General features: G+C 35.7%; 1 protein-coding gene across 1 annotated transcript in view; it reads right to left on the bottom strand.

Moving 5' to 3' along the window:
- Positions 1 to 26,573, bottom strand: part of CNGB3 (cyclic nucleotide gated channel subunit beta 3) — a 144,275-nt gene extending 117,702 nt beyond the window's left edge. Inside the window, exons 1-3 of the mRNA XM_032610162.1 lie at positions 26,463 to 26,573; positions 23,034 to 23,115; positions 8,648 to 8,774 (exon numbers count right to left, since the gene is read on the bottom strand). Of these exons, the coding sequence (XP_032466053.1) occupies positions 8,648 to 8,774; positions 23,034 to 23,115; positions 26,463 to 26,573 (320 nt within the window). The remainder of the gene's footprint in view (positions 1 to 8,647; positions 8,775 to 23,033; positions 23,116 to 26,462) is intronic.
- Positions 26,574 to 27,991: the final 1,418 nt, after the last annotated feature.

The following is a 27,991-nucleotide window of genomic DNA, read 5'->3' on the forward strand; positions in this document are numbered from 1 at the left end:
GCATGTTTAATTAAGAAGTTCTAAAATTGATCAAATTCTTAATTCTTTTTTATGCCAATCACCCTACTGTAGAGGGAATAGTTTAGTTCCATCTCACTTTTTACCCTTAATTTAGACATTATTATAATTATTTCATGGTGTTAATGTATATTTCTATTTATCCACATGCTTGCCATTTTCTCCACTCATTTCTTCTTGAATCTCTGTGCTGGATTGTCTATTTGCAATCAGTGGCATTTCTGTTCCTTTTTATACTTTCCCATGTTATTGCAGTGGCTGAAAGCCTGGGAACCTTATTTTTAAGAATCTCTTGCCAGGAGGGTTCTGATTTAAATTCCACCAATGAGACACATTTGTAGGTGATTTGAAAGTTAAAAGGAAGGCACAGTTCAGTTGTCATCTGGCAGAAGACCAGAGCATACTTCCTTAGAAGCAGCAGATCTTCTGAACCTTCTTCAGACTTTATATTCTACTGCCTGTCTCCAGCTTTGAAATTAAGGGGCAGCTGTGGCTTTGGCAGCTACTTTCTGCACTTTTCTAATTTCTGTGTTGCAGTCTCCACCCTTGAACTTTGCTCTCCTACCTCTTACAAAAATTTTTAAACTACAGAATTCCTTGTATTTAATTACTTCTCATTGAAATATTTAGAATAAATTCTTTTTTCCTGACTGATCCCTGACTACCCCAATTTGAGTCTTTCCTCCTCAGATAATTTTTCTTTTCCTGAAGTATACGTTAAAAAACTTCTAAGCTCCCTTCAGTTTTGCTTGACTGAAAATATCTACACTTTACCCTCTTTTCTGAACAATAATTTCACCTGGTATAGAATTCCAGGTTGACTATTACTTTTAGAACCTTGATAATGCCATTCTACTGTTTACTGGTTTCCATTGTTGCTGTTGAGAAGTCAGATGTTTGTTAGTTTACTTCTCCTATTTTATGTGGTCTGTATTTACTTTCTGGCTAATTAAAAAATCTTTTTCTTTTGTACTTTTAAGTTTTATTAGAATATATTTAGGGTTAATTCATTTTATTTATGCTGATTTGGGTTTATTTGCCTTACTGAATTTGAGGGCTACTATGTTTTATCAATTGCATTATTTCTTTGAATATTGATTCTCCGCCATTCTATTTATTATCTTTTTCTGGAATTCTGATTATCTGCATTTTGTACCTTTTCATACTTTCCTCCACACTTCTTATTTTAATCTCTTATATTTTCCATCTTTTTTCTTTATGGTGGAAGTTGGGGTGATTTCTTCAGATTTGTCATCCACTTTGCTAACTCTTCAACTCTGTCTAATCGGCTGTCTAACTCACTGACTTTCTAATTTTAGAGATTATACTTTTCATTTCTAGATGTTCTTCTCAGTTAACTTGCAGAAATACCTTGTCAATTCTGACAATTTCTGGTTTGTTGTTTCTTATCTTATTTTCAATCTTCTCTTTTATTTCTTTTAATGTACATCACATACTTATACAGAATACTGTTTTTGATAATTTCATCATCTGTAGGTTTTCAAGAATCTGATTCTGCAGTTTTTTGTTTCTGTTGTCTTGTTCAGCGATTTATTTCCTCATGTGTTTAGTAATTTTTGACTGTGAGTTCATGTTAATTGAAACTTTATCAATAGTGATACTTTGAGATGTGGTTTTAAAGTTTGTTTTCTTCCAGATTGTATTGTTTTTGGCAGATGTCTGGGATCTCAAATTTAATTGTTTTAAAATTTTTTAGCATCATTTTTTATTCAGAATATAGATAGTATAAGAATTCTTGTTCTAGGTCTATTTGAATATTGGCTTATGGCTAAGAAATTTTTTTCTTCCCCTTCCTCTTCTCCCCTTCCCTTTCTTCTCTGTCCCTTCCCTCCTCTGTCCTCTCCTCCTTCATTCCACACCCCCTGCCTCGCCCCCAATTTTAAATTTCTTCCATTTTTCCCACTCAAAGTCAAGACAAAGGCAAGTATTACTCAAGATGTTTCCCTCTGAGAAGTAGTTTACCCTCCAGTGGGTTACCCTGTGGAATCCTAGTTTTATGAAAGAGTTTCCAACCTGTTTTTTGCATCCAGTTTAATCCCAGGTTTTGTTTCACTAATGACACATTTCAACTCAGATCTAGGCAGTAGAGTTTGGAAAAATCCTCGGGGCAAACAGCAGTTCTTGAAACTTTCTATCAGTAGAATTTATTTTTCACTAGCTCAGGCATGCATTCAAATGTAGGTTTTATATTTTACCTAGTAGTTTTAATTACATTCTCCCCAAAGAGTTTTCTACAAATGTTTACTCTGCCATATTGCTAGAAATATAAGTTAGCAATCATTATTAAAATGAGATGCCAATCTCTTGTTAAAAGTGTTTGCAATGCCTAATTATAAAAGTATTGCTTACCATAGAGGAAAATTCTAATTTGGGGCTAAAAATAATAGTGCATCATTTTTTATTATGCATCCTACAGAATTAGCACATGTGTAGCTGATTTTATTTTTTTACATGCTTATAAATTATTATGGTATAAATAGTATTTTATTTTTATAAACTTGATAGCTGGCATTCCTTTTCTATTTCAACTATAAAGTCACATATGGATTTTTAAGCATCTTTACAGCAGTGATTCTTGCTTTTTCTAGCTACAAGACAATACACGTCAGTGTTTATGAGTGCTGATAAGATTCTGAATTCTATTCTGCTCTCATTGTTCCTGCTGTGATATGACTGCCTATTTTAAAACCACCCAAATAGAGACTGATTGCTATTATGAACAAAGAAGACTATTCATAGAAATAACCTTCCTTCTTGGCATTATGGGTAGCAACGGTGATGAAAAGCCATATACTATAACTGTAAAAGTCAGTCTTGCAGTGCACCCCAGTCATGGGCATTGAACTTTTCACTTGCTTGTTCATCATTTAACCACTTAACCTATCAGGCGTTCAACTCTGTCTCCTTTTCAGACATAGCTATTTGACATTTCCAGGCAAAACACATCTTTTGTTTGCTATTCATTAGTGTCCATCAAAATGCACTTTTTTATATTAAAAAATAAGAATGGGGCTTCCCTGGTGGCGCAGTGGTTGAGAGTCCGCCTGCCGATGCAGGGGACACAGGTTCGTGCCCCGGTCCGGGAAGATCCCACATGCCGCGGAGCGGCTGGACCCGTGAGCCATGGCCGCTGAGCCTGTGCGTCCGGAGCCTGTGCTCCGCAGCGGGAGAGGCCACAACAGTGAGAGGCCCGCGTACCGAAAAAAAAAAGAATGTGCTGAGATGGAATGCCAGAAACAGGCTGTTTTTCTCGGTAATGGACAAATGGCATCAATGGGACTTTCCAGGGGTGAACCCCATGCCTTTCAGAAGCTAAATGATTCATCTGACAAGATAATGAATTGGTTGCTTTTTTCTGGGAAGATGTGCAAAGAATATTTTTCCCCTGGATAAACAACTTAGAGAACATTCTGAAAGGATATAAAAAAAGAATAAATAAATAATCTAGTTTAACACAAATGGATTCCAGTCAGAAATGTGGATATGTAATACTTGGATATCTTGAAAAGAAATATCCTCCTGGGCTGACATGTATTTGAGATAAGTATTATTACTGTGGCCAGAAAATTAGTTTTAGGTTCTATTTAGAATCTTATTGAGAGTTTGATGAAAAAAAATCACAGAATCACAGAAGTGATTTTGTTTTATGAAATTCACATCTTTATGATAATAATGTCAACTTTACTGACCCCTTCTTTTTGTGTTTATATAAAGAGCTAAATAGACATAACATGTGAATTTGGCTTAGGCATATAACCGTACTCTTGTATACTTACAAAACAATATTTGAGACAAGGGAGTATTTTATAAACAGGATGCCCAACTTTGTAAATAGTTAACATTAGAATTTCTGTTATGTGGCATGATGAAGAAGAAGGTCATTATTATGTATGCCCAAGGGTACTGAGGCTCTATGTTAGAGTTTTGGGTAAGGCTGGGTTCGGTGATGTCTTACTTGTTCAGACTGCTATAACAAATACAATGGACTTGTGGCATATAAACAACAAAAATTCATTTCTCATCATTCTGGAAGTTGGAAGTCTGAGATCACTGTGCCAGCAGAGCTGGGTTCTGGTGAGAGCTGTCTTCTGTTTTGCAGGATTCTTGCTGTATTCTCACATGGTGGAAAGAGGACAAGAGAGTTCTCTAGGTTCTCTTTATAAGGGCACGAACTCCATGCATGATGGGGTCCACCTCCTAAAGATCCCATCTTCTGATAATGCCACATTGGGGGTTAGGGCTTCAAAACGTGAATTTTGAGGGAACACAAACATTCAGTCCATTAAAGGTGAGATGAGAGGACTGTGAAATGGTGAGAAAAGAGTGCATTTTAGCATCAGAAAAACTTTCAGTTCCTTTATGTGAGTAATGGAGGTGGTGTGGTAATTGATTTTATGTGTCAACTTGACTGGGCCACAAGGTCCCCAGGTATTTGGTCAAAAGCTATTCTGGGCTCATGCAGCTCAATATTAGAAAAACAAACAACCCAATCCAAAAATGGGCAGAAGACCTAAATAGACATTTTTCCAAAGAAGACCTGCAGATTGCCAACAAACACATGAAAGGATGCTCAACATCACTAATCATTAGAGAAATGCAAATCAAAACCACAGTGAAGTATCACCTCACACTGGTCAGAATGGCCACTATCAAAAAATCTACAAACAGTAAATTCTGGAGAGGCTGTGGAGAAAAGAGAACCCTCTTGTACTGTTGGTGGGAATGTAAATTGAAACCACCACTATGGAGAACAGTATGGAGGTTCCTTAAAAAACTACAAATAGAACTGCCACATGACCCAGCAATCCCACTACTGGGCATATACCCTGAGAAAACCATAATTCTAAAAGGTACATGAACCACAATATTCATTGCAGCACTATTTACAATAGCCAGGACATGGAAGCAACCTAAGTGTCCATTGACAGATGAATGGATAAAAAAGATATGGCACATATATACAATGGAATATTACTTAGCCATACAAAGGAACAAAATTGAGTTATTTGTAATGAGGTGGATGGACCTAGAGTCTGTCATACAGAGTGACGTAAGTCAGAAAGAGAAAAACAAATACCGTATGCTAAAGCACATATATGGAATCTAAAAAAACAGTACTGATGAACCTAGTGACAGGGCAGGGATAAAGACGCAGTTGTACAGAATGGACTTGAGGACACAAGGGAGGAAAGGGAAGTTGGGATGAAGTGAGAGAGTAGCACTGACATATATACACTACCAAGTGTAAAATGGATGGCTAGTGGGAAGCTGCTGCATAGTATAGGGAGATGAGCTCAGTACTTTGTGACCACCTAGAGGGAGGCCATAGGGAGGATGGGAGGGAGGCTCAAGAGGGAGGGGATTTGGGGATATATGTATACTTATAGCTGATTCACTTTGTTGTACAACAGAAACTAACACAACATTGTAAAGCAATTATACTCCAATAAAGATACTTTTTAAAAAAGTTAAATGCTTTTACACGACTCAGATAATTGTTTTTTTTAATGCCCTCTAGAAATTGTCTATGTTATAAGCAGAAACTCATTTTAACTGAAAATTACATCATAGCTAATCTTTCCTTGTGCACTTTGCAATAGTCTTTGTGCCAAAGCAATAGAATACAACAGATATGTAAAAAAAAAGGAACTATTCTAGGTGTGTCTGTGAGGGTGCTTTTGGATGACATTAACATTTGAATCTGTACACTAAATAAAACCGATTGCCCTCTCTAATGTAAGTGGTCGTCATCCAATCAGTTGAAAGCCTGCCTGAATAGAACAAAAAGGCTGACCCTCCCATGAGTGAGAGGGATTCCTCCTGCCTGACTGGGCAGGGACATGAGCTCTTCCTGCCTTCAAACTTGAACTGAAACATTGCCTCTTCTTGGGTCTTCAGCTTGCAGCTTTCACGCTGGAATTAATACCATCAGTCCTCCTGATTCTGAGACTTGCAGCCTGACTGGAACTATATCATTGGCTCTCTTGGGTCTCTATCTCGCTGACTGGAGATCTTAGGAACTTCCCAGCCTCCACAATCATGTGAGCCAATTCCTTATAATAAATCTCTTTATATATATAATCTTGTTGTTAAAAAAATATATCCTGTTGTGATATCTATATCTATGTCTATATCTATATCCTGTTGGTTCTCCTGGTATCTACCGCTGCCTGTCTTCTGTTGAGTGTGACAGAAACTAAAGGCATAATCAATAATATCACACTGCACTTCACACACAGAGACTGCAACATCCACAGCATGCATTCTCCCCAATACAATAGGATGATATTGATCATCCTAAACACATAATTCCTACTCAAGCCATGACTCAGGTCAGAGGATAATGTAAATGCACTTAGAATAAAAAATCTACCTTTAAATTTTATTTATTAATAATTAACTTTTTTTGTTACTTCAAAAATTTGAAGTGAGAATCATTCGCTCACACAGCATCTGTATTTAGTGCCTGCAATCAATCAAATCCTTAATGTTTTTCAAGGAGAAAGAGCTTTTTAAAACCTGGCCTTGCCCAAGTTTAAAACTGTTGATTTTTAATAACTGCAAATACCAAAATCATCTTTACTCATTGAGAGTATTGTGAAATAGCACTTTTAATAGAAAGTTATTTTATCATTGATATTTTCTAGTTATGTATAGAAACTCTGCTCTCTAGGATTCAAGATGTGGTACCACTGATACCCATGAAATCAAAACAGGAAGGCTTTGGTAAGTCCTCCATGGTATTGGAAATTAAGATTCCCAGTAATATTAGTCAAAAGTGACACGGGAACTTCCAGTGACCCTTTTAAGTTGCTCCTTCAATACAGCTGGTTCTCCCTCAATCTTGAGGAGAAGTGTGGCCAGCCATAAAGCCAGAGCTTTAAACTAACTTGGGTCAACTCAGTTTGTCAATAATTCTCAAGCGACTTTGCTACCTATACTGCAAAATGAATAATCAAACATTCCAGAGAATAATCAATTCATGAGTACAAGAGTCTGAAATAGGACACGTATGACTGGAACAGGGAGATGGGATAACAGGGAAGGAACTGTGTGTTGGGGAAGACAAAGTAAAACAGGTGGGAAGTATACAAAGCGGTGTCAAGGAGTTTTGTGTTTTTGAGATATGACCCATTTTCTGCGTAATTGAAATGTTTGCATTTTCGTATTTCAGAAGAGTGAAAGTACTATACTGGGTTAAGAAGAATACATCCCTAAAAATGTTAGTTGTGGCTTCCACTTCAGTCCTTTGAAAACCTATATTTCACCCTGGTTGTTACACAAAATTAAATATACTAAAATAAATGCTAGAAAGAGAGATCAGTTCAGTAGGTTAAGATGTTGATTAAAAATGAGTGTATTGGTGGGAGCGAGGAAAAAGTTCCACTCAGGGATCTGAGTCTTTTGCAGTCTGATCTTGGCAGAGCTGACCTATGATTATAGGCAAACTAATTAACCTTTTTGTGCCTTGGCTGCTTATCTGTGGAGTAAAGACAACAATGACTCACTAACAGGACTGTAAATCATCTGTAAACACCAACAGTTAAAGAAATAATATAATTACTTACCCCAGTTGTGAGAGTCTAATCTTTACTTCAGAGTTTAAGTACCTTCCCTCTGCCTAAATAATATGTCAGGCTTAATTTTTGTCAAACTTTTTTTTTTTGTATGTGCAGTAGAGTGAACTTGTGTTTATTTTCATATATAGTCAAATATATGCTTAATGAAAATGCACTCTTTCTGATGCCTATTGTTCAACCTAATACACCGGGTCCTAGATTATCATGGTGACACCTATTGGCAGCACACAGTTTAATACAGTAGAGCTGCTGAGAGAGAAGTGGGAATGGGGGGTGAGGGGGAGGAATAGGTACTTTTAACTTCTTTATAAATGACAACTCTTCTTGCCTATTAAATAAGAAGGGTACACTTATTGCAATTACGTTAACTATAGTCAAGCAATTCAAATTGGATCAGCAGGCACATAAACATGCTAAGAAGTGGCCAGATGAAGGAGCTTCTTGTTGGGCTTTATTGTGGATTCACTGATTCACACTGACATTGCCATCTTCTTTGTGATATTTCCAGTAATTTTGTAGGAAGTACTTATATAACTGTATTCCTTCAGTGGCAAAAAGATTATCTGCTTCTGTAATTATTCTTGGTTATCATACCACACTTTCTTTAGCAGATGAAGGGAAATAATAATCAATCTTCTGGAACAATAAAATGTTTACAGAATTGGAATAGCCATTTCTTTATGAATTCAGAGAAGAGTCATACATTCTCTTCAAGTCCTTTTAAAAAAATTCATGCCTAGTAAATATGTAAGCTGTTTTCAAGCTGATACTAATGACTCAGACATGTGACTACAATGTTTTTGTTGGTGTGCTATGGCCTATGGACAAATGGCTGCCTAGAGATCCTGGTTAGTGGCCATGGCAGGCTGGTAAGGAACAATGAACTGGACAGAAACGACCTTTTAGTTCTGGCCCAGGTCCCTTGTATTATGTGACTATTGTAGTTCTCCTGACCTTTGCTCAGCTAAAGTGGGGGATAGGTGTTTGAATTTTTGAGTGCAGTATTATGTGTTTTATTGAGTTCTCACCTGACCAGGCCTTCTTTCCCAGTCCCCATTTCCTCCTGCTCTGGCTTTGTTCCAGGTGATTCTGCTGGATTTTGAGAGTCAGGGTTTGTGGTCTTGTCTTCAAGTGTATTTTTCTCACAGATTTTATCTATGGGAAAGAAACAACATATAGATAGAAGAATATATGCCACTTAAAAAAAATAATTAATTAATTTATTTTTGGCTGCATTGGGTCGTCATTGCTGTGAGCGGGCTTTCTCTAGTTGTGCAAGCGAGGGCTACTCTCCGTTGCCCTGCGCAGGCTTCTCATTGCGGTGGCTTCTCTTGTTACAGAGCACGGGCTCTAGGTGTGCGGGCTTCAGTAGTTGTGGCACATGGGGTTAGCTGCTCCGCGACATGTGGGATCTTCGTGGACCAGGGATAGAACCCCTGTCCCCTGCATTGGCAGGCAGATTCCCAACCATGGTGCCACCAGGGAAATCCCTATATGCCACTCTTAATACAGCTATATTGGACAACATAAGTTACAGAGATACTGCTTGTTTTTCTAGAATAGTTTTCGTAGGAACACCTCCCCTAGGATTCCTCTAAACAAAGTATGACCTTATGCAGGAGGAGTTAACCTGCAGACACCTTCACACTGATGAAAAAATATGCTTAAATTTGGTGTGTTGTGCAACAAAAGTCTCACATGGTATATTTCTTTTTGACATTAGCAAGGCTGAGATTAATAAGGAGCCATTATTCATAAGGCAGTTTTGATTCTGCTAAAGTATAATTTATGGCTGAAATTGATGCATCATAAAATTCAGAAAAATAAAATAGGCAGAAATGATGTCATTGACATTATTTTCAAATTTTGCATTCTAATTTTGTTTTTTGATAAAAATCTTTATTTTTCCTTTGATCATTTTCAGCTGTGACATCTTTTCTGAAGAAGCAATGCAAACTAATATGTACTAGCTTCATTTTCAGTACAAGGATTAAATTTTTTCCTTCAAACCTACAAATACAATTTCCAATTAATATAGTTTAAATTATAATTTACCTAGAGAATAATCAATTCACTGCTAAATATTTGGATTTTAGAGAAGATTTTAATGAAAATAAATAAATTAATATAAAAAGAAAATATAGAGGGAGCAAAGAAATACAATGAACACAATTTAATCCATTATCCACAGTTTCTAATTTATTTTTAAGTGGATGTACTGTGCTTAGAAAGTTGAAATGAAGGCCCAAATCATAATTCTTATTTTATTGTAGTACATTATAATTTTTAAAACTTAAGCCAACACAGTATCGAAAGTCTGGGCTTACAAAACTGATAAATCAGGGTATGATCCCTTACTTTACAAAAGTTTTCACCATACAAGTCCTTTAATATGACAATTTCTATGATCCATCTAAAAGTTTTCAATATACTGAACTTTTCAGGAACATGTTTCAAGAATAAAATGAATCATAAAGTCAAGTCATTACTTACCATTAAAAAAATTTTATGAATAAGAAAGAATAAACCCCTGAATTTCCCAAGACAGTTTTCTTCATTTTGCATCTCTTATCTACCTTTATTTTGGAATTATACTAATTTTGGCTGGAAGATAGGAAACACACACTTTCCATATGTCATTTTTTACTAAGAGGCTTTTGATAGAAATGAGAGAATTTTCCCTGTGTATTTGGATCAAGCTATATTTTTCCATTTCTTTTTATCTACCCCCTCAATCACTTTTCAGATTTTTGACATTGTTCCATGTATTGCTGCCTAAGAAAGTGATAGCCAAATCTTTTTCCTATATCTACAAATATTGGGGGCAATCACTGTACGATATTTTAAAGCAGAGAGTTCTTAACCTCTGGCCATGGATGTCCTGTACAATCATGGATTAGAACCTTTGAGACTGTATGCTATATATGCATTTTTTTCCATGGAGAAGATCTAGGGTTAACATGAGCTCCTTAAAGGAGTCTGACCAAAAAAAAGGCTATGAGCCATTTTGTGCATGTATACATTTCTAGGGACACCTGTCCTCCAAAGAATATTAGGATTTAAATAGAGCATGAAAAAATGAGTAAAATAATTCAGAAAAAACCCTCCTGAATATAAAACAGGCAGAATCTGTAAAACAGAGTATTCCTTAAGAGGCTTTTAGTGACTGTTTCTTATAGAGGCACATGAGCATAAGCTGCATCGTCCTCTTCCATCGCTCATTCAAGCCACAGCATAGGTATTACATTTGCTGTTACTTTTCTGCTAGTACCAATTACATGACCAGTTGTTTTGCAATAGTTCTTTTCTTCCATTCTAATAAGTAATCTTTGTTTATTCTCATAACATTTGGATTAAACTAACTTTAAGTAGATCTTCGCACCTTACCAGGTCTCTTCTAGACATTACCAAGCCCTTCTAAAATGATGCTCTATTATGACAAGTCTAGGCTATTTCAGAAGTTAATTATAGCCTAATTTGCTTTGTGGATAAGCATTTTATTATAAAATAAATCTTCTATCATAGCTTTTTAAAAAAAATCACAATGTCTCATTCTGTTTTTTTTTAAAGAAATAATTTTTTCTCAAATAATTACCTGCCATACACCAATATTGGCTGAAGGTTCTGAGAATGGGCGTTTGAAGACCCTGCACATTTTTAAGGCAACTGAATTAACTTCAGTGAGATTATTTAGCACAGCGAAGGCAGCTGCCAGTGGGTAAACACAGGAGAAAAGGCTCACATAACCAAACTGCAGGAATAACTCCAAGTAATCATCAAAGGTGCCCGAGTAAGTTCCCATTTCCTTTTCCAGAACGACCTGTTCATATAATGTAGCATCTATGTCTGCCTTTAAAGCCTGCACCTTCCTCTTCACCTGCACATGCTGCTTCTTTTGGAACCAGTAAGAAGAGATTCTACAATTTGGTTAAGGATCTGAGAGGTAATCAGGAGAGTACCCAACCTCTGACGCAAAAGCTCCATATCCCTCAGGACAAAGGCAATGTAGAAGAGTGAGGCAAAGCAATTTAAAAAGTTGAACACTAACACTTTCAGAATTAGGTGATTCTGGTAGGCAGATTCCAATCTGTGATTCTCCCATGAAGTTAAAAAGTCCCATGAAGATGAGAAACCAGTTATTTCCATTCTTGGATTCAAGGCAGAACAACTTGAAAAAATACCCATGAGGACCTAAAACAAAAGGATCTCCATCAACTATAGTCAATATGGGTGTCTTTTTATCCATGCAGCATGTTATTTGTTTGTGGGAACAGATGGTCAGATTGTTTGCATCATCCTCATCATGAAAGAGAAATCTAAAATACGTGGCAAATCTTGCTTTGGTATCTGGGTAAAGTTTTGTGAACTACACATGGTACTCCCCAGCTTCACACATGGACAGCAGGATTCCCTTTTTTGCAGCTGCCCAAATGAATAGAATAAGTCTTTCTGCCAACTGTGCTCTTTGCACATTGTGTAGCAATTGCCAGATCACATCCGTGCACTTGGTCAAATTCTGCCCTGGAATGTGTGCCCGTGGCAGATATCAAAGGGTTCTGATATGGTTGCTTTTATTGAATGTGCAAGAGTGAGTACTGAGTTTGCTCTCCACACACCTGGCTGATTCTGTCTCCAGCCTGGCAGCATCTCACTCTGGGCCTCTGTAATACACTTTCAAACTGTTTGACCCCCTGGTACTGCGCATGCTGGAGGCCTGCACAGGTGTGAAACACATGCTTTCTTCTTTAAGAGAGGAAATAATTGATACAGAAAGCCATTAAACTTCCACATTTTATCACTGTCACTAAATAATTGCTGGAAAAGGAGGGATTCAAAGAAAGAAATTAATTTGGCAATAAGGTTGTTAATTAGGCATTGATTCAATTGGCCCTTTTTTGGATGAATGTAAAAAGAAGACCTAAAAATGCTTTCATTGGTTGGAATACCTCGTGCAGGTGATGATATCACTTAGTTAAATTTCTAATTCTTAAAACACCAAATACATTGTGGGCTCTGTCTCAGAAACAAATCTCCTTTTATTAGACACCAACAATACCTGAGTGCTAGATGTTAGATGAATTATTAAAGACTAAGTCTGAGTACTTTCATTAGATGCATAAATGATACTATTATTTTCATCTTAATGAATGAACATTTGGAGTTAAAAATGAATAACACAGTTTTAAGAAGTGTATGATTAATGATTATTTTCTGGCACCCAAGATTGTATTTTTGTCTCAGCTTGTGATTAATTTTGTAGTTGCTAGAATATATATTTTCTTAGAATAATTTTAATTACAGCACCTTGATCACACTTGAAATTTTATTACATCTTTGTAGATTGTCAAATGACATGGAGGAAGTTGACAAATATTGTAGCAGTGCATACACAATGGAATCTGATGGAGTGCCTTAAATGCCATAGCATAGAAAAATGGAGTACTTTATACTAAGAAGTGCTCAAGCAATCTATAAAAATCTAGAAGGAATCAGTAGGTGAGAGTTCTGGAAACCATCCTATTAGAAGAATGGTTGAGGAACTTATGTTCTTTAGCTAAGGTATTGAAGACTAGCTAGCGAGCTAGCAGTTATTTGCAATTCTTTGAAGGGCTGTTACGTAGACAGGAAAATAAAATTATTTCATGTATTCCAGAAGGCATAAGAGGGATCCATCGATGGGATTTACAAAACAGAAAAACAAACAAAACCCCAAACATTCTAACAACTCAACTTGTCTAACAGTGAAACATACATTTTTGTGAGGCAGCAAAAACCCCATTGCTGGATGTGTACAGGCAGAAGCCTGTGCCAAAAGAGCTAGGATGGGATCCTTGAACCTACTCAGAGGTTAGAGTTCCTCCAGGCAGCCTTAACATGCTAACAAGTCCTGAAGGAATTTTTACATTTAGGCAGATTTTGCTTTAAGGTACATCATCACAAGTAAAGAAATGAATAACTGCAAAGCAAAAAGAATACAGATCCATCTAAGGTAACTTTGGTACTGTGTCAGGATCAAGGAATCCTGTCCTCTCTCAATGGCATGCTTGGTTTCAGAGACCTTTTGTTGGGATTAATTCATTTAGAAAATGCATTTTACATACAGGTATTAAGGAATGTGGTGAGTTACTGGTACTGGGTACTGAAGAGAGAGCTCTAATCCTAACATCACTAATTCTCTGGGTGACTCTGGATAAGTCGCTTTTCTGTAACAGTTTCCTCATCCATAAAATGAGGAATACTTTTGTCATGGGGATTTCTGTGGGGATTAGATAAAGCCTCCGTTCGAGAAAAATACAATATAAATACAAAGTGTTCCACCAGCCAGACTAGGGTAAATTAAAATGATCTTTTTTTCAAAAAATATACATTAACTCCTTCAGGTCTACACAGCATTGATGTATGTGGGGCATACAGGAACTTCTATTTACTTAAAAGAGTTCCAGGGATCAGGAAAGCAGAATGCGATTTCCTACAAATCAGATATATTCTTTAGCAGAAAGAAGACTAAAAACACAGAGTTTGATGTAATTGAATTATGCAAATATATTTAAATCATGAAAACTGCAAAAAAAAAAGGCATTTTATCCAAAAAAAAAAAAGAAAAAAGAAAAAAAAGTGAAAACACCCACTTTGGTGAGTCTCAAGATTTTAGTTTAAAAAATAAGTGGACACTGAGATATTTTATCATAGTCTCCTCTTCTGTTTGATATTTAAAATAGTGTATGATTTCTCTGCCTAACTTCTCCTTTAGCTGTTATTGCTCTCTCCATCTCTGCTGTATCACATGCAGGAATGGTTCCTGATTGTGCACACAGCTGGGCACCTGACCTGAAGAAGGTAGCGATCCATGCTGGCTGGTGACCGATATATATGGTCACCATGAAGGCTCTGCCCCGTGGGAACAATGGTTGTTACCTAAGTCATATAGACTGCTCTCTCTGGAATATGGACTGGGAAAAGAGTAGATGGAAAGAGAGCAGTCCAGAGTAGATATATATAGAGAAACACAACAGTCTTGAGAAACGAAGCCATGTTGACTGTGAACAAGAGTCAGAGAGAGTAATTAGCTCCTACAGCTGCTTCCATCCCCTGAACACTTTTTCAGTTCCAGTTATCCACAAGTTTTCTTACGATGAGCCCTTGCCACCCAAGGTGCCCTGATTATGCCTATGTCCCAGCATGTCCTCAGCATGGTTGGGAATTTTCTTCATCGTTTCAAACTGCAAAGCCCATGTTACTTATCTTTTTTCTAGACTAAGTTTTCAGAAATTTCACATGCCAAGTTTATTCATTTCTCATTTCTTTTGTTCATCATCACATTAGGTATTAGTTTTGAATGAATATTTCTTATTGAGTTCTATAATTCTAATTGTATACTGTATAAGACTTTCTTTTGGGATGAAGCAGAGAAACATGCTTGAGTAATTTTGATAAAAAATTTCATTCTTTTTTTTGCTGATGTAGTTTCTATATTCCCAACTTAGCCCTTGGCTGGTGAATAGGACCAATAGTCACAAAGTGGACTATACTGCTAAAATTAGCCATAGTAGGTCCTCTCATGCCTGCCAGTCTGTTTACATAGGGAAGTCTTTACTGATACTTGTAAATTAAATTTCAGTAGACAGTCTGCCTATTTTCCTATTCTACATAAGACAAGTTAAGTTGAATAAGTTAATTGTTACTACTAAGGACTAAAGAGTGGTCTCGTGTTTAAACAAGCTAGGATTTTCCCTCCTTTTTTCTCTCTATATTTTAATAATTTATTTTTTAGAGAAGTTTTAGCTCTAGAGCCGTTTTGTTTTTTTGTTTTTGTTTTTGTTTTTGTTTTTGTTTTTTTTGCGGTAAGCGGGCCTCTCACCGTTGTGGCCTCTCCCGTTGCGGAGCACAGGCTCAGGACGCGCAGGCCAGCGGCCATGGCTCACGGGCCCAGCCGCTCCGCAGCATGTGGGATCTTCCCAGACCGGGTCACGAACCCGTGTCCCCTGCATCGGCAGGCGGACTCTCAACCACTGCGCCATCAGGGAAGCCCTAGAGCCGTTTTTTGTCTGTTTGTTTTTTAGCTCTCTGGATGTCTGTTCAAACTGAGTTGGCTGAGATGCAGGCTAGGTCAGTTTGGATAGATGGTGGGGGACTGGCAAGGCCTGGGATGCCTCTGCAGACCTGGAACTTTGCTGAACCTGGCACGCTGGGATCTTGGTTGTGGAGAGCGATTTGGCTCAGAAGGCGCAGGGAGGACCCCACACTTGTAGTCTGTTTGCAACACAAAGTCTGGGCTGGAGAGCATGACTGGAAAAGAAGGGAAGACTAAGAGGATAACTAAAAACATCTTGTCGAGTGTTGTCAATGTCCACAGGTTTTAACTACATGGAGTACCTACATGTGGTTGGTTAGAGGCCACAGAATGGTAGTATGGGCTAAATTTGACAAGAATTCAGTTTTCTTTCAATGATGTAAAATAAAGGAATATTTAAAAATTAAAAAGTCAATGTTTAAAAACTGGGAAATTTCAAGTTAAGATTTGTATTTGCAGTCTCTCTAGACTGAAGATGAAATGTCTGGCAGCACTTAACCCTCTTCCCTGCATGACAGCTATTGGTCGGAGCCGAGTGACCTCTGGCACTTTAGACAGGGCATACGTGATCCTCGTTTAAGCTATCTGATTTCTATCAACATTGGAATTTACCAACCTCGATGCTAAATGCTTTATGTATATTAATTAAATTCATACCCACAACCTAGTGATGACAGTATTATCCTTATTTTATACACAAGCAAGCTAAGAGTCAGAGATGTTAAATATCTTGACCAACTAAGGTCACACAAAACTAGTTAAGTAGCAGAGTAATAATTTGAATTCAGGGGTGTCAAACTCTGTTTTTTCTAGTACAAAATACTGCCTTTAGTATTAATTGTATGATTGTTTGGACTGAAAATGTCATTTTCTTAATTGTGACTTTGAAAGTGTGGAGTATTTTAAAGCCATATATGTTAGTTTTCTATTTCTGTAGCAAATTACCACAAATTTAATGGCTTAAAGCAACACAGATTTATTCACTTACAGTTCTGTAAGTCAGAAGTCTAAGACAGGCTGCATTCCTTCTGGAGGCTTTAGGAGGGAATCTGTTTCCTCATCTTTTCCAGCTTGTAGAGGCTGCCTGAATTCCTTGGTTCATGGTCCCTTCCCCCATCTTCAGAATGCATCAATCCAACCTCTGCTTCCATCATCCCATCTCCTTCTTCTGCCTTTGGCCCTTTTGTCTTCTTATAAAGACCCTTTGACCTCATTGAGGCCCCCTGGATAACGCAGAATAATCTTACCATCTCGAGATCTTTAATATAATCATATCAGCAATTTTTTCGGATGTAAGGTAACAAATTCATAGGTTTGGGGAGTTGGGGTATGGATACCTTGAGGGGCATTATTGAGCTTACCAAGCCATACAAGTTATGGGCACCAAACTTTGATCCACTTCCACACAAATAGAGTCACTTTACGGCATCATAAATCACTAGGTAAGTCATTTACATATCCTATGCCGGTACCAAAACATTAATTTAAAGAAACATTTAATGTAATATAAGTGAAGTGGAAACCTAAGAAAAATGATTGTAATCACAAGAGGACTTTAGTAAGTTATCTTTATTTGAATCAAAAATATGTTGCGTTCTTCATTTCTATGGCAGATATAAATTAAACCAGGCTCTGCAGAAGATAAGAGTTCTATAATCAGAAATCAACATCTGCAGATATTATGACATTGCACCTGCATGTTTTGAAGTGAAGAACATAGAAATACCAACCATGTATAAGAGGCTATATTTAAACAGTAATAATTTTGCTTTTTCAAAACAAAATATCTCAAATATAACTGTTATTCCTATTAAAGTCTCTGAAGACATGCTAAGTCTGCAAATTTAAATGAAACTATTTTTTTTCCTTCCCACTCAAATAGTTCCTCTATTAAATGAAGTTTCCATGAAAGAGCTTTTATTACCAGCCAGGAAATATTAAGATTACAAACACACTTTGAATAGAGTATAACAAGAATAAGAATAAACTTGTAATCCCAAAGATGTGATTCTTGGTTTCATGCCATCAAGGTTGTATTTTTATGTGAGAACTACAGATTTGAAACCATCACTATTATAAAATAACTCATAATATTAAAATCTCATGAAAAAATAAAGTACTTAGGAATGAACCTGATCAAGGGAGTGAAAGACTTATATGCTGAGAACTATAAAACATTGATAAATGAAATTGAAAGTGATTTAAAGAAATGGAAAGATATATCATCCTCTTGGATTGGAAGAATTAACATTGTTAAAATGGTCATATTAGCCAAAACAACCTACAGATTTAGTGTGATCACTATCAAATTACTCATGACATTTTTCACAGAACTAGAACAAATAATCCTAAAATTTATATGGAACCATAAAAGACCCAGAATAGCCAAAGCAATCTTGAGGAAAAAGAACAAAGCAGGAGGCATAACCCTCCCAGACTTTAGACAATACTACAAAGCTACAGTAATCAAAACAGTGTGGTATTGGTACAAAAACAGACATATGAATCAATGGAACAGAAGGGAGCCCAGAAATAAAACCACACACCTACAATCAATTAATCATCCACAAAGGAGACAAGAATATACACTGGAGAAAAGACAGTCTCTTCAGCTAGTAATATTGGGAAAGTTGGACTGTTGCATGTAAATCAGTGAAGTTAGAACATACCATCACACTGAAATGGCTTAAAGAGTTAAATATAGATACAACACCTTAAAACTCCTAGAATAGAACATAGGCAAAACATTCTCTGACAAAAATCATACCAATCGTACCAACATCGTACCAATGTTTTCTTTGGTCAGGCTCCCAAGGCAATAGAAATAACAAAAATAAACAAATGGAACCAAATCAAACTTTTATACAGCAAAGGAAACCATAAACAAAACAAAAAGACAACCTACAAGACTGGGAGAAAATACTTGTAAACAATGTGACTGACAAGGGCTTAATTTCAAAAATATACAAACAGCTCATACAATTCAATAATGAAAAAACAAACAACCCAATCAAAAAATAGGCAGAAGACCTAAATAGACATTTCACCAAAGAAGGCATACAGATAGCCAATAGGCACACAGAAAGATGCTCAACATTGTTAATTATTAGAGAAATGCAAATCAAAATAAAATGAGGTATCACCTCACACCAGTTAGAATGGCCACCATTTAAAAGTCTACAAATAACAAATGCTGGAGAGGGTGTAGAGAAAAGGGAAAACCCTCCTACACTGTTGGTGGGAATGTAAATTGATGCAGCCACTATCGAGACCAGTATGGAGGTTCCTTAGAAAACTAAAAATAGAATGACCATATGATCCAGCAATTCTGGAAATAATGAAAACACTAATTCAAAAAGATACATGCATGCCCTAATGTTCACAGCAGCACTTTTAACAGTAGCCAAGACACGGAAGCAACTTAAATGTCTACAGATGAATGGATAAAGAAGATGTGGTGTATATATACACAATGGAATACAGCTTAGCCTTAAAAAAAAATGAAATAATGTCATTTGCAGCAACATGGAGGGACCTAGAGATTACCATATTAAGTGAAGTAAGTCAGAAAGAGAAAGACAAATATCGTATGGTATCACTTATATGTGGAATCTAAAATATGACATAAATAAACTTACTTACAAAACAGAAACAGACTTACAGACTCAGAAAACAAACTTATGGTTACCAAAGGGGTAAAGGGCTGTGGGAGAGATAAATTAGGTGTTCGGGGTTAGCAGATATAAAGTACTGTATATAAAATCGATAAATAACAAGGTCCTACTGTATAGCACAGGGAACTATATTCAATATCCTGTGATAAACCATAATGGAAAAGAATATGAAATATTCTTTATTTTTGTATAAATATGTATAACTGTATCACTTTTCTGTACACCAGCAACTAACACAACATTGTAAATCGACTATACGTCAATAAAAAAATTAAAATAACTCAAAATAAAACAGAATTATAGTTTGAATTATCTTGACAAATCTGTGCTTTTTTCTTCCTTTGGATATGCAGAGTTGATTTCTACTGTAGGGTGTTTCTCTCTTCCTCAATACCTCCATTTGTTAACCAACAGTTCATTGTATGCAATGAAAATTCTTATATGATCTACAGAAGAACCTTCTACTCCTTTTGAAAAATTTGAAGATTAAATAATGCTGTTGATAAAAAGATGTCAAGAGCTGGAGAGGGTGTGGAGAAAAGGGAACCCTCCTACACTGTTGGTGGGAATGTCAGTTGGTGCAGCCACTGTGCAAAACTAAAACTAAACTAACTAGTTTTCCTCAGCAAACTAAAAATAGAATTGCCATTTGATTCAGCAATCCCACTCCTGGGCATATATCCAGACAAAACTATAATTCAAAAATATATATGCACCCCTATGTTTATAGCATTATTCACAATAGCCAAGACATGAAAAAAACCTAAATGTCCATCGACAGATGAATAGATAAGGAAGATGTGGTACATATATACAATGGAATACTACTCAGCCATAAAAAGAACCAAATAATGCCATTTATAGCAACATGGAGGGACCTAGATATTATCTTACTAAGTGAAGTAAGTCAGAAAGAGAAAGACAAATAGCATATGATATCACTTATATGTGGAATCTAAAGTATGACACAAATGAGCCTATGTATGAAACAGAAACAGAATCAGAGACATAGAGAATAGACTGGTGGTTGCCAATGGGGAGGGAATGGGAGAGGGATGGATTGGGAGTTTGGGATTAGCAGATGCAAACTGGTATATATAGAATGGATAAACAAGGTCCTACTGTATAGCACAGGGAACTATATTCAGTATCTTATAAACCATAAAGGAAAATAATATGAAAAAGAATGTATATATATATACATATGTATATATGTATATATACATATGTATATATATACATATACACATATGTATATACATACATGTATATATACATATATGTGTATATATATATATATATATATATATATAAAAAACTGAGTCACTTTGCCATACAGCAGTAATTAACACAACATTGTAAATCAACTATACTCAATAAAAAAATAAAAAAGAGAAAGAGACAACAGGAATCAGAGACTACAAGTATAGATAGCTATTTCAAGCAGTCTTACTCTAAAGGAGAATATGGGAATGAGGCAATAGCCAAAGAGGAAGTGGAATCAAGAGAGGTGTCTTTTGGTTGATGTTTTGTTTTTGTTGAGGTGGGAGGGAAAAAAATGTCAAGAACACATTTTTTTTTATTATATCCTCTTGGTATAGGAGTCTTACTATCTGTGGAAGTAATATATGTGTGTGAACTTTTATCAGAAATGGAGCCTTTATGATTATTAAATGCTTCTCTTTCAGTGATACATCATTGTAAACATTTAAAATCAAATAATCTAACAATTGAAGAGCCTAGCTTTAGTAATCAGTTAGGAGGTAATATTAAACTGCATTCATGTTGAAAAACATTATAGAACATTTACTTTTTTTTTCTTTCTCCTCAAGTAAGTAAATGATGACTGTTTGGAAGACACTATTTTGCTGTCTTCTTGGCTGAGATGAAAATGCAAAAGAAAGTGAAAAAACCCAGCTGATCTCTATAGACACAGTAAGTATTCTCTACATTCTAATCAGAACAATAAAAACCTAGATCTGTACTTCCAAATAAATAAGTAAATAAATAAATAAAATCAAGAAAACTAAAGTGAATTTTCTTCCTTTGTTTTTAAAAATATATTGTTGAAAGTGGGTAGAGAGGAGATCATGAAAATAGAAGTATGAATTATTTACAAAACTAGATCTGTATCTTTATAATGTTACCCTCCAAACTGGGAACATATTATTTTCCTCCAGTTATTCAAGATTATTCTACATTTCTCTGTTAAATTGTTATTTTCTTCACATAGGTTCTTTGTTTTTCTTTTAAATATGAGCAGTCAAGTATAATGACAATGGGACCATTTCTTCAGTATTTGATTGTGGGGATATTCCTATAGAGGAATTTGTTTACTTACAACCTTTCTTGTGATTTGCTTCTTTATTTACAATCTTGCCTGTAATTTTCACATGTTTCTTATTTTTCCTCCTTAGAGATAGAAATTCTGGCTAGCAAAAACTCAATTGTGCTTCAGCTCCAAAATTTGTTCTAGTAAAAATTATCATACATTTACCTTTCTAATAGATGAAAAGCAAAATATTTACTCTAGTTTTGTAACAATAATTGTATGTTTTCATTATTTAAGAGTAGCACATTCTGTTCTAGTGATTCTTCTATCATTTTTATGTTTTATTGGTGATAATGTAGTGTTAATACTCAGGAGAAATAGGAGAGGAGCTGGTAATAGATTTCATTAGATCCTACCAAATCAGATGAAGTAATTTAGATTTTGTCCTGCAGGCAATATTGAGGCACTTAAGGCTCTTTAGAAGAGACTAACAGAGACGTGAGATCAAAATAATGATTAATGGAAAGTAATCTGCTAATACTGTTGGGGCTGGATGAAAAGGGGAGAGATTGGGTGAAAGAGTCCTAATCAGAAGAGATCACTTAGAGCCTGGGAGTCATGTAGGCATGAGTTACTAATAAAGATGGCATTAGTGGTGGAATTGGAAAGGAATGAAGTGGGTTTGAGGGCCATTATGAAAGGAGATTTGGTGACTAATTTCCTTTATAGAACAGCCTAGATAGAGGAATAAACATGAATTAGGTTTTGAGAGACTGAAAAAATAATAGAACCAGGAATAGAAATAAATCAGGAGAGGGAGCTTATTTGAAGGGGAAGATAAGGAATTAAATTTTGGACATGCTTTCTTTAGGATGGCAGCAGAACATACAGGTATATTTGTCCAGTGGTTACCTGGAAAATATTGGACAGGGTCTTAAAAAAGAAATTGGTCTGATATGAATTTGGAATCATCAATGTAGAAGTGAATGTGGTAGCCCTAGGAGTAGATAAGATTTCTAATGGAGTTTCAAGGGCGAAGAGAACAGAACCTTTAAACATGTATAACCCACATCTATTTTAATGTTTTTATAACACTTACCTGAAATTTCATTGTTCACTATACACTTATGTTAACACAAATTTGGCCCATATTCTTTACCACTATATCTCCAACCCACAGAACAGGGCCTGGCACGTGGTACGTGATAAAAAAGCATCTATTGAATAACTGACTGAATGAAGAAATAATTTTTATAAATATCCAGATCTTCAAATAATCTCAAGTGTGACCCTACATAATTTACCTAGTCAAGGACAGGTGTTTCATCAGACAATACATTTCAGAGAAATATACATTTTACTTTTTAGGGTTTTTTTCTGCTGATTTGGGTTCTTACCTTGAATTTTGGTGTATGACTCTTTAGCTGAAACTGGAGGCATCTTGGTTTTGAGAGATTTCTTTTCATTTTTGTTTTCTCCCTTTGAGAAAAAAATAGAGATAGTACATGTGATTTTACATAAAATGAAGTTGAATGTAAAATATAAGAGCTTTTCATTCCATTATCAAGCCAGTCATTAAAACTGATCATTTGTTTATGATATACTAAAAATGATAATTCTTACACTTAAATGAATGTTCTTGGCTCTATTATTGAATAATCAACTTCAATCTCCACAGTTTGTTGACCGCAGTCTGTTTTTTTCACTGTGGTTGCTGCATCTCCCAGGCACATGTTTCTCCCAGTTCTGGTTCTAACTTCCTACAGCCTGGTTCTAACTTCCTTCACCCAGAGCATTGGCCCCAGTCTAGGTCTTTAGAGGTAGAATGTAAAATGATGGAAAGAAGAAAGTACCTTGGTGTCTTTACTCATAACTCTCTTCCTTTTACATTCCATGATTTCATTTGCGTCTATCTCATCATTTATCTTAACATTTAAGCTTTCCTTTGAAATATAAGTATATCTCACTGGATGTGGCCAGTGTACACCTGAAGATTTTCCCATGGGGACAGGGTAAAATAAGATATAAGGTTAGAGCATAGAAAGTTTGGCTCCCAAGCTGCTCACAGCCACATAGGGGGAACAAACACACACCAGTGCAACTGACATGAAATGTTATCGGTGATGACACAATGTTAGTAGATGCTAGAGGTGGGGCATAAAGGGGAGTGGTCAGTTCTTCCAGAGTTGAAGGGAAAGGAAGGACACTATTCAAAAGGAAGTGACTCCTGAATTTACAAATCAAGATGAGATTTTTGTTTTCCAGATGGACAAGGCATGGAAAATATTACGGGCAGTGGACGTATGTTTAGCAAAAGCCTAAGGTGTATGTAGGTGAAGGGAGACTACAGAAGTGCTTGGAAGGGAAAAAGGGTGAGAAGATGAGGCTAGTGAAGTAGGAAGGGATTTGGAGAGTCTTTTAAGCCTTGATGTGAAGTTTGACATTATTTTCAGACACTGTATGTCAGAAACATTTTAAACTGGAAAGCAAATTGATCAGATGATTTAATTTAAGACTCATATGTGTTAGGCAAGGCAGCGATTATTATTCTTATATTATTGAATAGGAAATTGATTAAGTGGCTAGAAAAGTATGGATCCCTGGATAGATTATGAAGTAGTGATAAAGCCTTCTGACTTCAATCAAATACTTTTACATCATGTTATTCAGAAACATTTCCATCATAGTTTTATTGTACATAAATGTAGTTTTATGTGAATAGTGTCTTATTCTGGAGTATGAGAGAGAGTTTGTACTAGTCTGAGTTTGCAGTTTTTGATTTCATGGTTATTGACAAATTTGAATTACATATGATATTTTAGTTTGAGAATTAACTATTTAAATGACACTTAAAATACAATGTAAATTGATTTATTCTTTCATAGATTTCTTATATGACTCAAATAATCGATTTGTATTTCAGAAATATGTTGTTTAAATGTCATTTTAAAAGGTTATATTCTGTAGATGAAAAGAGGGCTTTAACTTTGTGTCATTTTTAACATTTAGCATATTTGAAACTGGAGAAAAACTATTTTTCTTTTACCAACATGTTACTGGAAAGAGTAGTTGCAAATAATTCCCCAATATGACTTTTAATATACGTGATGCCAGCAGACTTCCTGATTAACATCCACAAATTATGGCTGTCAGGAATGGCACAGGATGTGTCTAAGAGCTGCCCTACTTGTGTCTAGTCTGAGTAGCTCTCCAATATTAATGTTTCTGAAGGAAACACAACTCTCTAAGGAGTTTCTGCTCATTTTGCCTTCTGTTTTGTATCAATATAACCTAGTGATTTAGCTCTCGGGTACTAAAGTCAGATAGAACAGGGTTCTGATCCAGACTCTGCAATTTGTAAGTTGTGTGTAAGTAGCAAATTATAACAGGGCCCATGAGAATTCAATACAGCAGTGCTTGGAAAGGGATAGCACCTTGCTTGGTACATAGTAATTTCTGTTAGCTACTATGTTCTCCAAGAGAATAATGTATTAGCTATTTTTATGTGCTCTGCAGGAAAATAATCATGATGGTAAGTTGGCATACATCACTGTAATGACTTTCCCAGAGAAAAACACAACAAGGCTAGTTGAAGGGAAGTACCCAGCTCAACATTTGTGATAGTCTATAAGTTTTTAAACATATAAGTAACTTTTAAAGTATGAGATTATTTATTTTGACACAAGTATTAGAAAAGTCAAGGGCACTCTCATAAAGAACATTCTCCACTTCTTTCCACTGCAGAAACAGTCAATGTTAATCAGAAAAGGAAGGCAAATTTTCTAGGGCCAACATTAGGTAATCTTGGTATTTTTTATACTCTATGCTCATTTAAACCTGAATCATTAGACCATGCTAGGCTAGTCCCTGAGGTACCTTCCTGTTTGTATTTGACATCTCTCATCCAGTTCTCTTAGATGTGAAAATAATTCTTGCTCTAAAAATCTTACATAGTGCTTTTAGGTAAATCTAGTGAGCAATTCATGAAAATTGTTCTATAAATAGCTGTAAGTGAATATTGATCATATAATTACCATTTGGACTTAAATCTGTCATAAGAACACAAATTATTAATAGTGATGATGATAATAATTACCACTTAGGAATTCCCTACTATATGCTTTATCTATACTGTCTCTAGTTTGTATACCAAGGCTACAAAGCAGGTATCATCCTCATTTTACAGATGAACAGACTTAGAACTTGTGAAAATATTTGTCCAGAGAAGGGTTCTTCCACTTTGGCAATATTAAAATTTTGAACTGGATAATTCTATGTTGTAAAGGGCTCTCCTGTTCATTCTAGGGCATTTAACAGCATTTCTGGCCTTTCCCCTTTAGATGACAGTAACTTCCCTACCCCTGGGCTGTGACAACCAAAAATATCTTCAGACGTTGCTGATTGTCCTGAGTGCAAACTACTCCCTATTGAGAACTCCTGGTCTAGAGAAATTACTGTCAAAATGCAGTTTCCTAAGACCAGGATGTTTTGACATTCTCTGTTGGAACTAGATCATATACCCAGTTTAATATTTGAGAAATGATTTCATTTTGGATGATGGTAGAAGTGAAAATCAGCAAGGAGAAGTCTTACTTTGCTTTTCCAAATCATAATAGGGTCTTCTAAACATTTATTATTCCATTCTAAAGCCAATATATGCAGTATGTATAAAATGATAAGGATAAACCCCAAAGACAAACAGTCCATGACCCAGATGGTAGCAAGTAAAACTGCAGAGAAATCACACATCATAGTGTTTATTAAAATCCCTCCCCAGACAAGAAATGATTAGAATCAAGACTGATTTAGGGATGTGGGGAGCATACCTGTCTCGTGGGTTGCTGTGACTCGCTGCTTGGATCAGAACTTTGTTTATTCTCATCGCTCCTGTCACTAGGCTTCACCTTGTTGAATCTTATTGTCAGGGATTTAAACATCCTTAAGGTGGTTCTGAAAACTTCTGTTTTTATGACTCTGTGTCTGGAGGTAGAGAAATGTACTTTGTTTTTCTTTTCATTAGTAGACAAGCCAATTAGTTGCTTAATCAGGATTTCGTTCTTGTTAATTCCTAGAGGCAACTCTAGCTAGTCAGGGCTTTGGCTTAAAAGCAGCAAATTACTTCTGCTTGGATGATTTGAATTCTGTTTATGAACTTTAGAGAGTCAAAATACCCCTGTGAATAACTTATAAGTGAGAATTAAACAAAACTTCATTGTTGATTTAAATTGTTTAAATGATTGTTTAAATGTGATCACATTACCCATTGGTTTGTTTATTTTTCTTTCTTTCTAATTACCCACCCACCTATCTCTTCTATCTAACTTTTGTCAAAGTAATACAGGCAAATGATGAAAAAACAAAATGTGCATAAAGGCTTATATATAAAGCAACTCTCCCAAAGTCCTCACATGTAGTTCTGCACTGTGAAGTAACTACTTTTTCCTTTTTCTGTTCTTCTGGTGATTCTTTTTTTTAAATTAGTATTTTACTATTTGATTAGATTAATGATGTTCTTGGAAAATATAGTGAAAAATGAGACATAATGCTTTGCATTCCCAATAGCCTAAACATCCACCTCAGATTCATAATGATAATTACATTAGAATTAAGCAGAGAGAGTGTATTAGTTTGCTAGGGCTGCCATAACAAAGTACCACAGACTGGGTGACTTAAACAACATAAATTTATACTGGAGGCTAGGTGTCTGATATCAAGATGTCAGTAAGGGTAATTTCTTCTGAAAGCTGTGCGTAAAGGAACAGTCTCTCTTCTTGGCTTGTGGATGGTCTTCCTCTTCCTGTGTCTTTACAGTGTCTTTACTCTGTTCATGTTTGTGTCCAAATTTTCTCTTCTTGTAAGGACACCAGTTATATTAGATTAAGGCCCACCTCAGTGATCTTGTTTTAACTTACCTCTTTAAAGACTCTATCTCCAAATAAGGTCACATTTTGATGTAGGGGGATCAGAACTTCAACGTGAATTTTTGAGGAGATACTATTCAGCCCATAACAGAGAGACAGTACGTTTGATGAATATCACTTTGAGGAAATGTAATTCATTGCTCAGAAGCAATTTGTTCCAAAATTTCTTACAAGTTTACTATTTTCTTACAAATTGCTGAAATATTATGAAAGCTATCTATGTGATTACTAGTTTTCTAAGTCTAGATAATTCTGTTGGATTATTAATTTCATAAATTGTAAAAAAAATATGTATCTTTCTCCAGCATGAATTTTTTTCTCCTATTCACCCTTTAACCAATAAGCCTAAACTCCTTGAAGGAGGACACCATGCATCACTTATTTTACCCCCACAGCTCCTTTATACTGAGTAGAAACTCAAGCCTCTGTTGAAT

Source organism: Phocoena sinus, chromosome 17 (genome assembly GCF_008692025.1).
Source record: "Phocoena sinus isolate mPhoSin1 chromosome 17, mPhoSin1.pri, whole genome shotgun sequence".
Lineage (NCBI taxonomy): Eukaryota > Metazoa > Chordata > Mammalia > Artiodactyla > Phocoenidae > Phocoena > Phocoena sinus.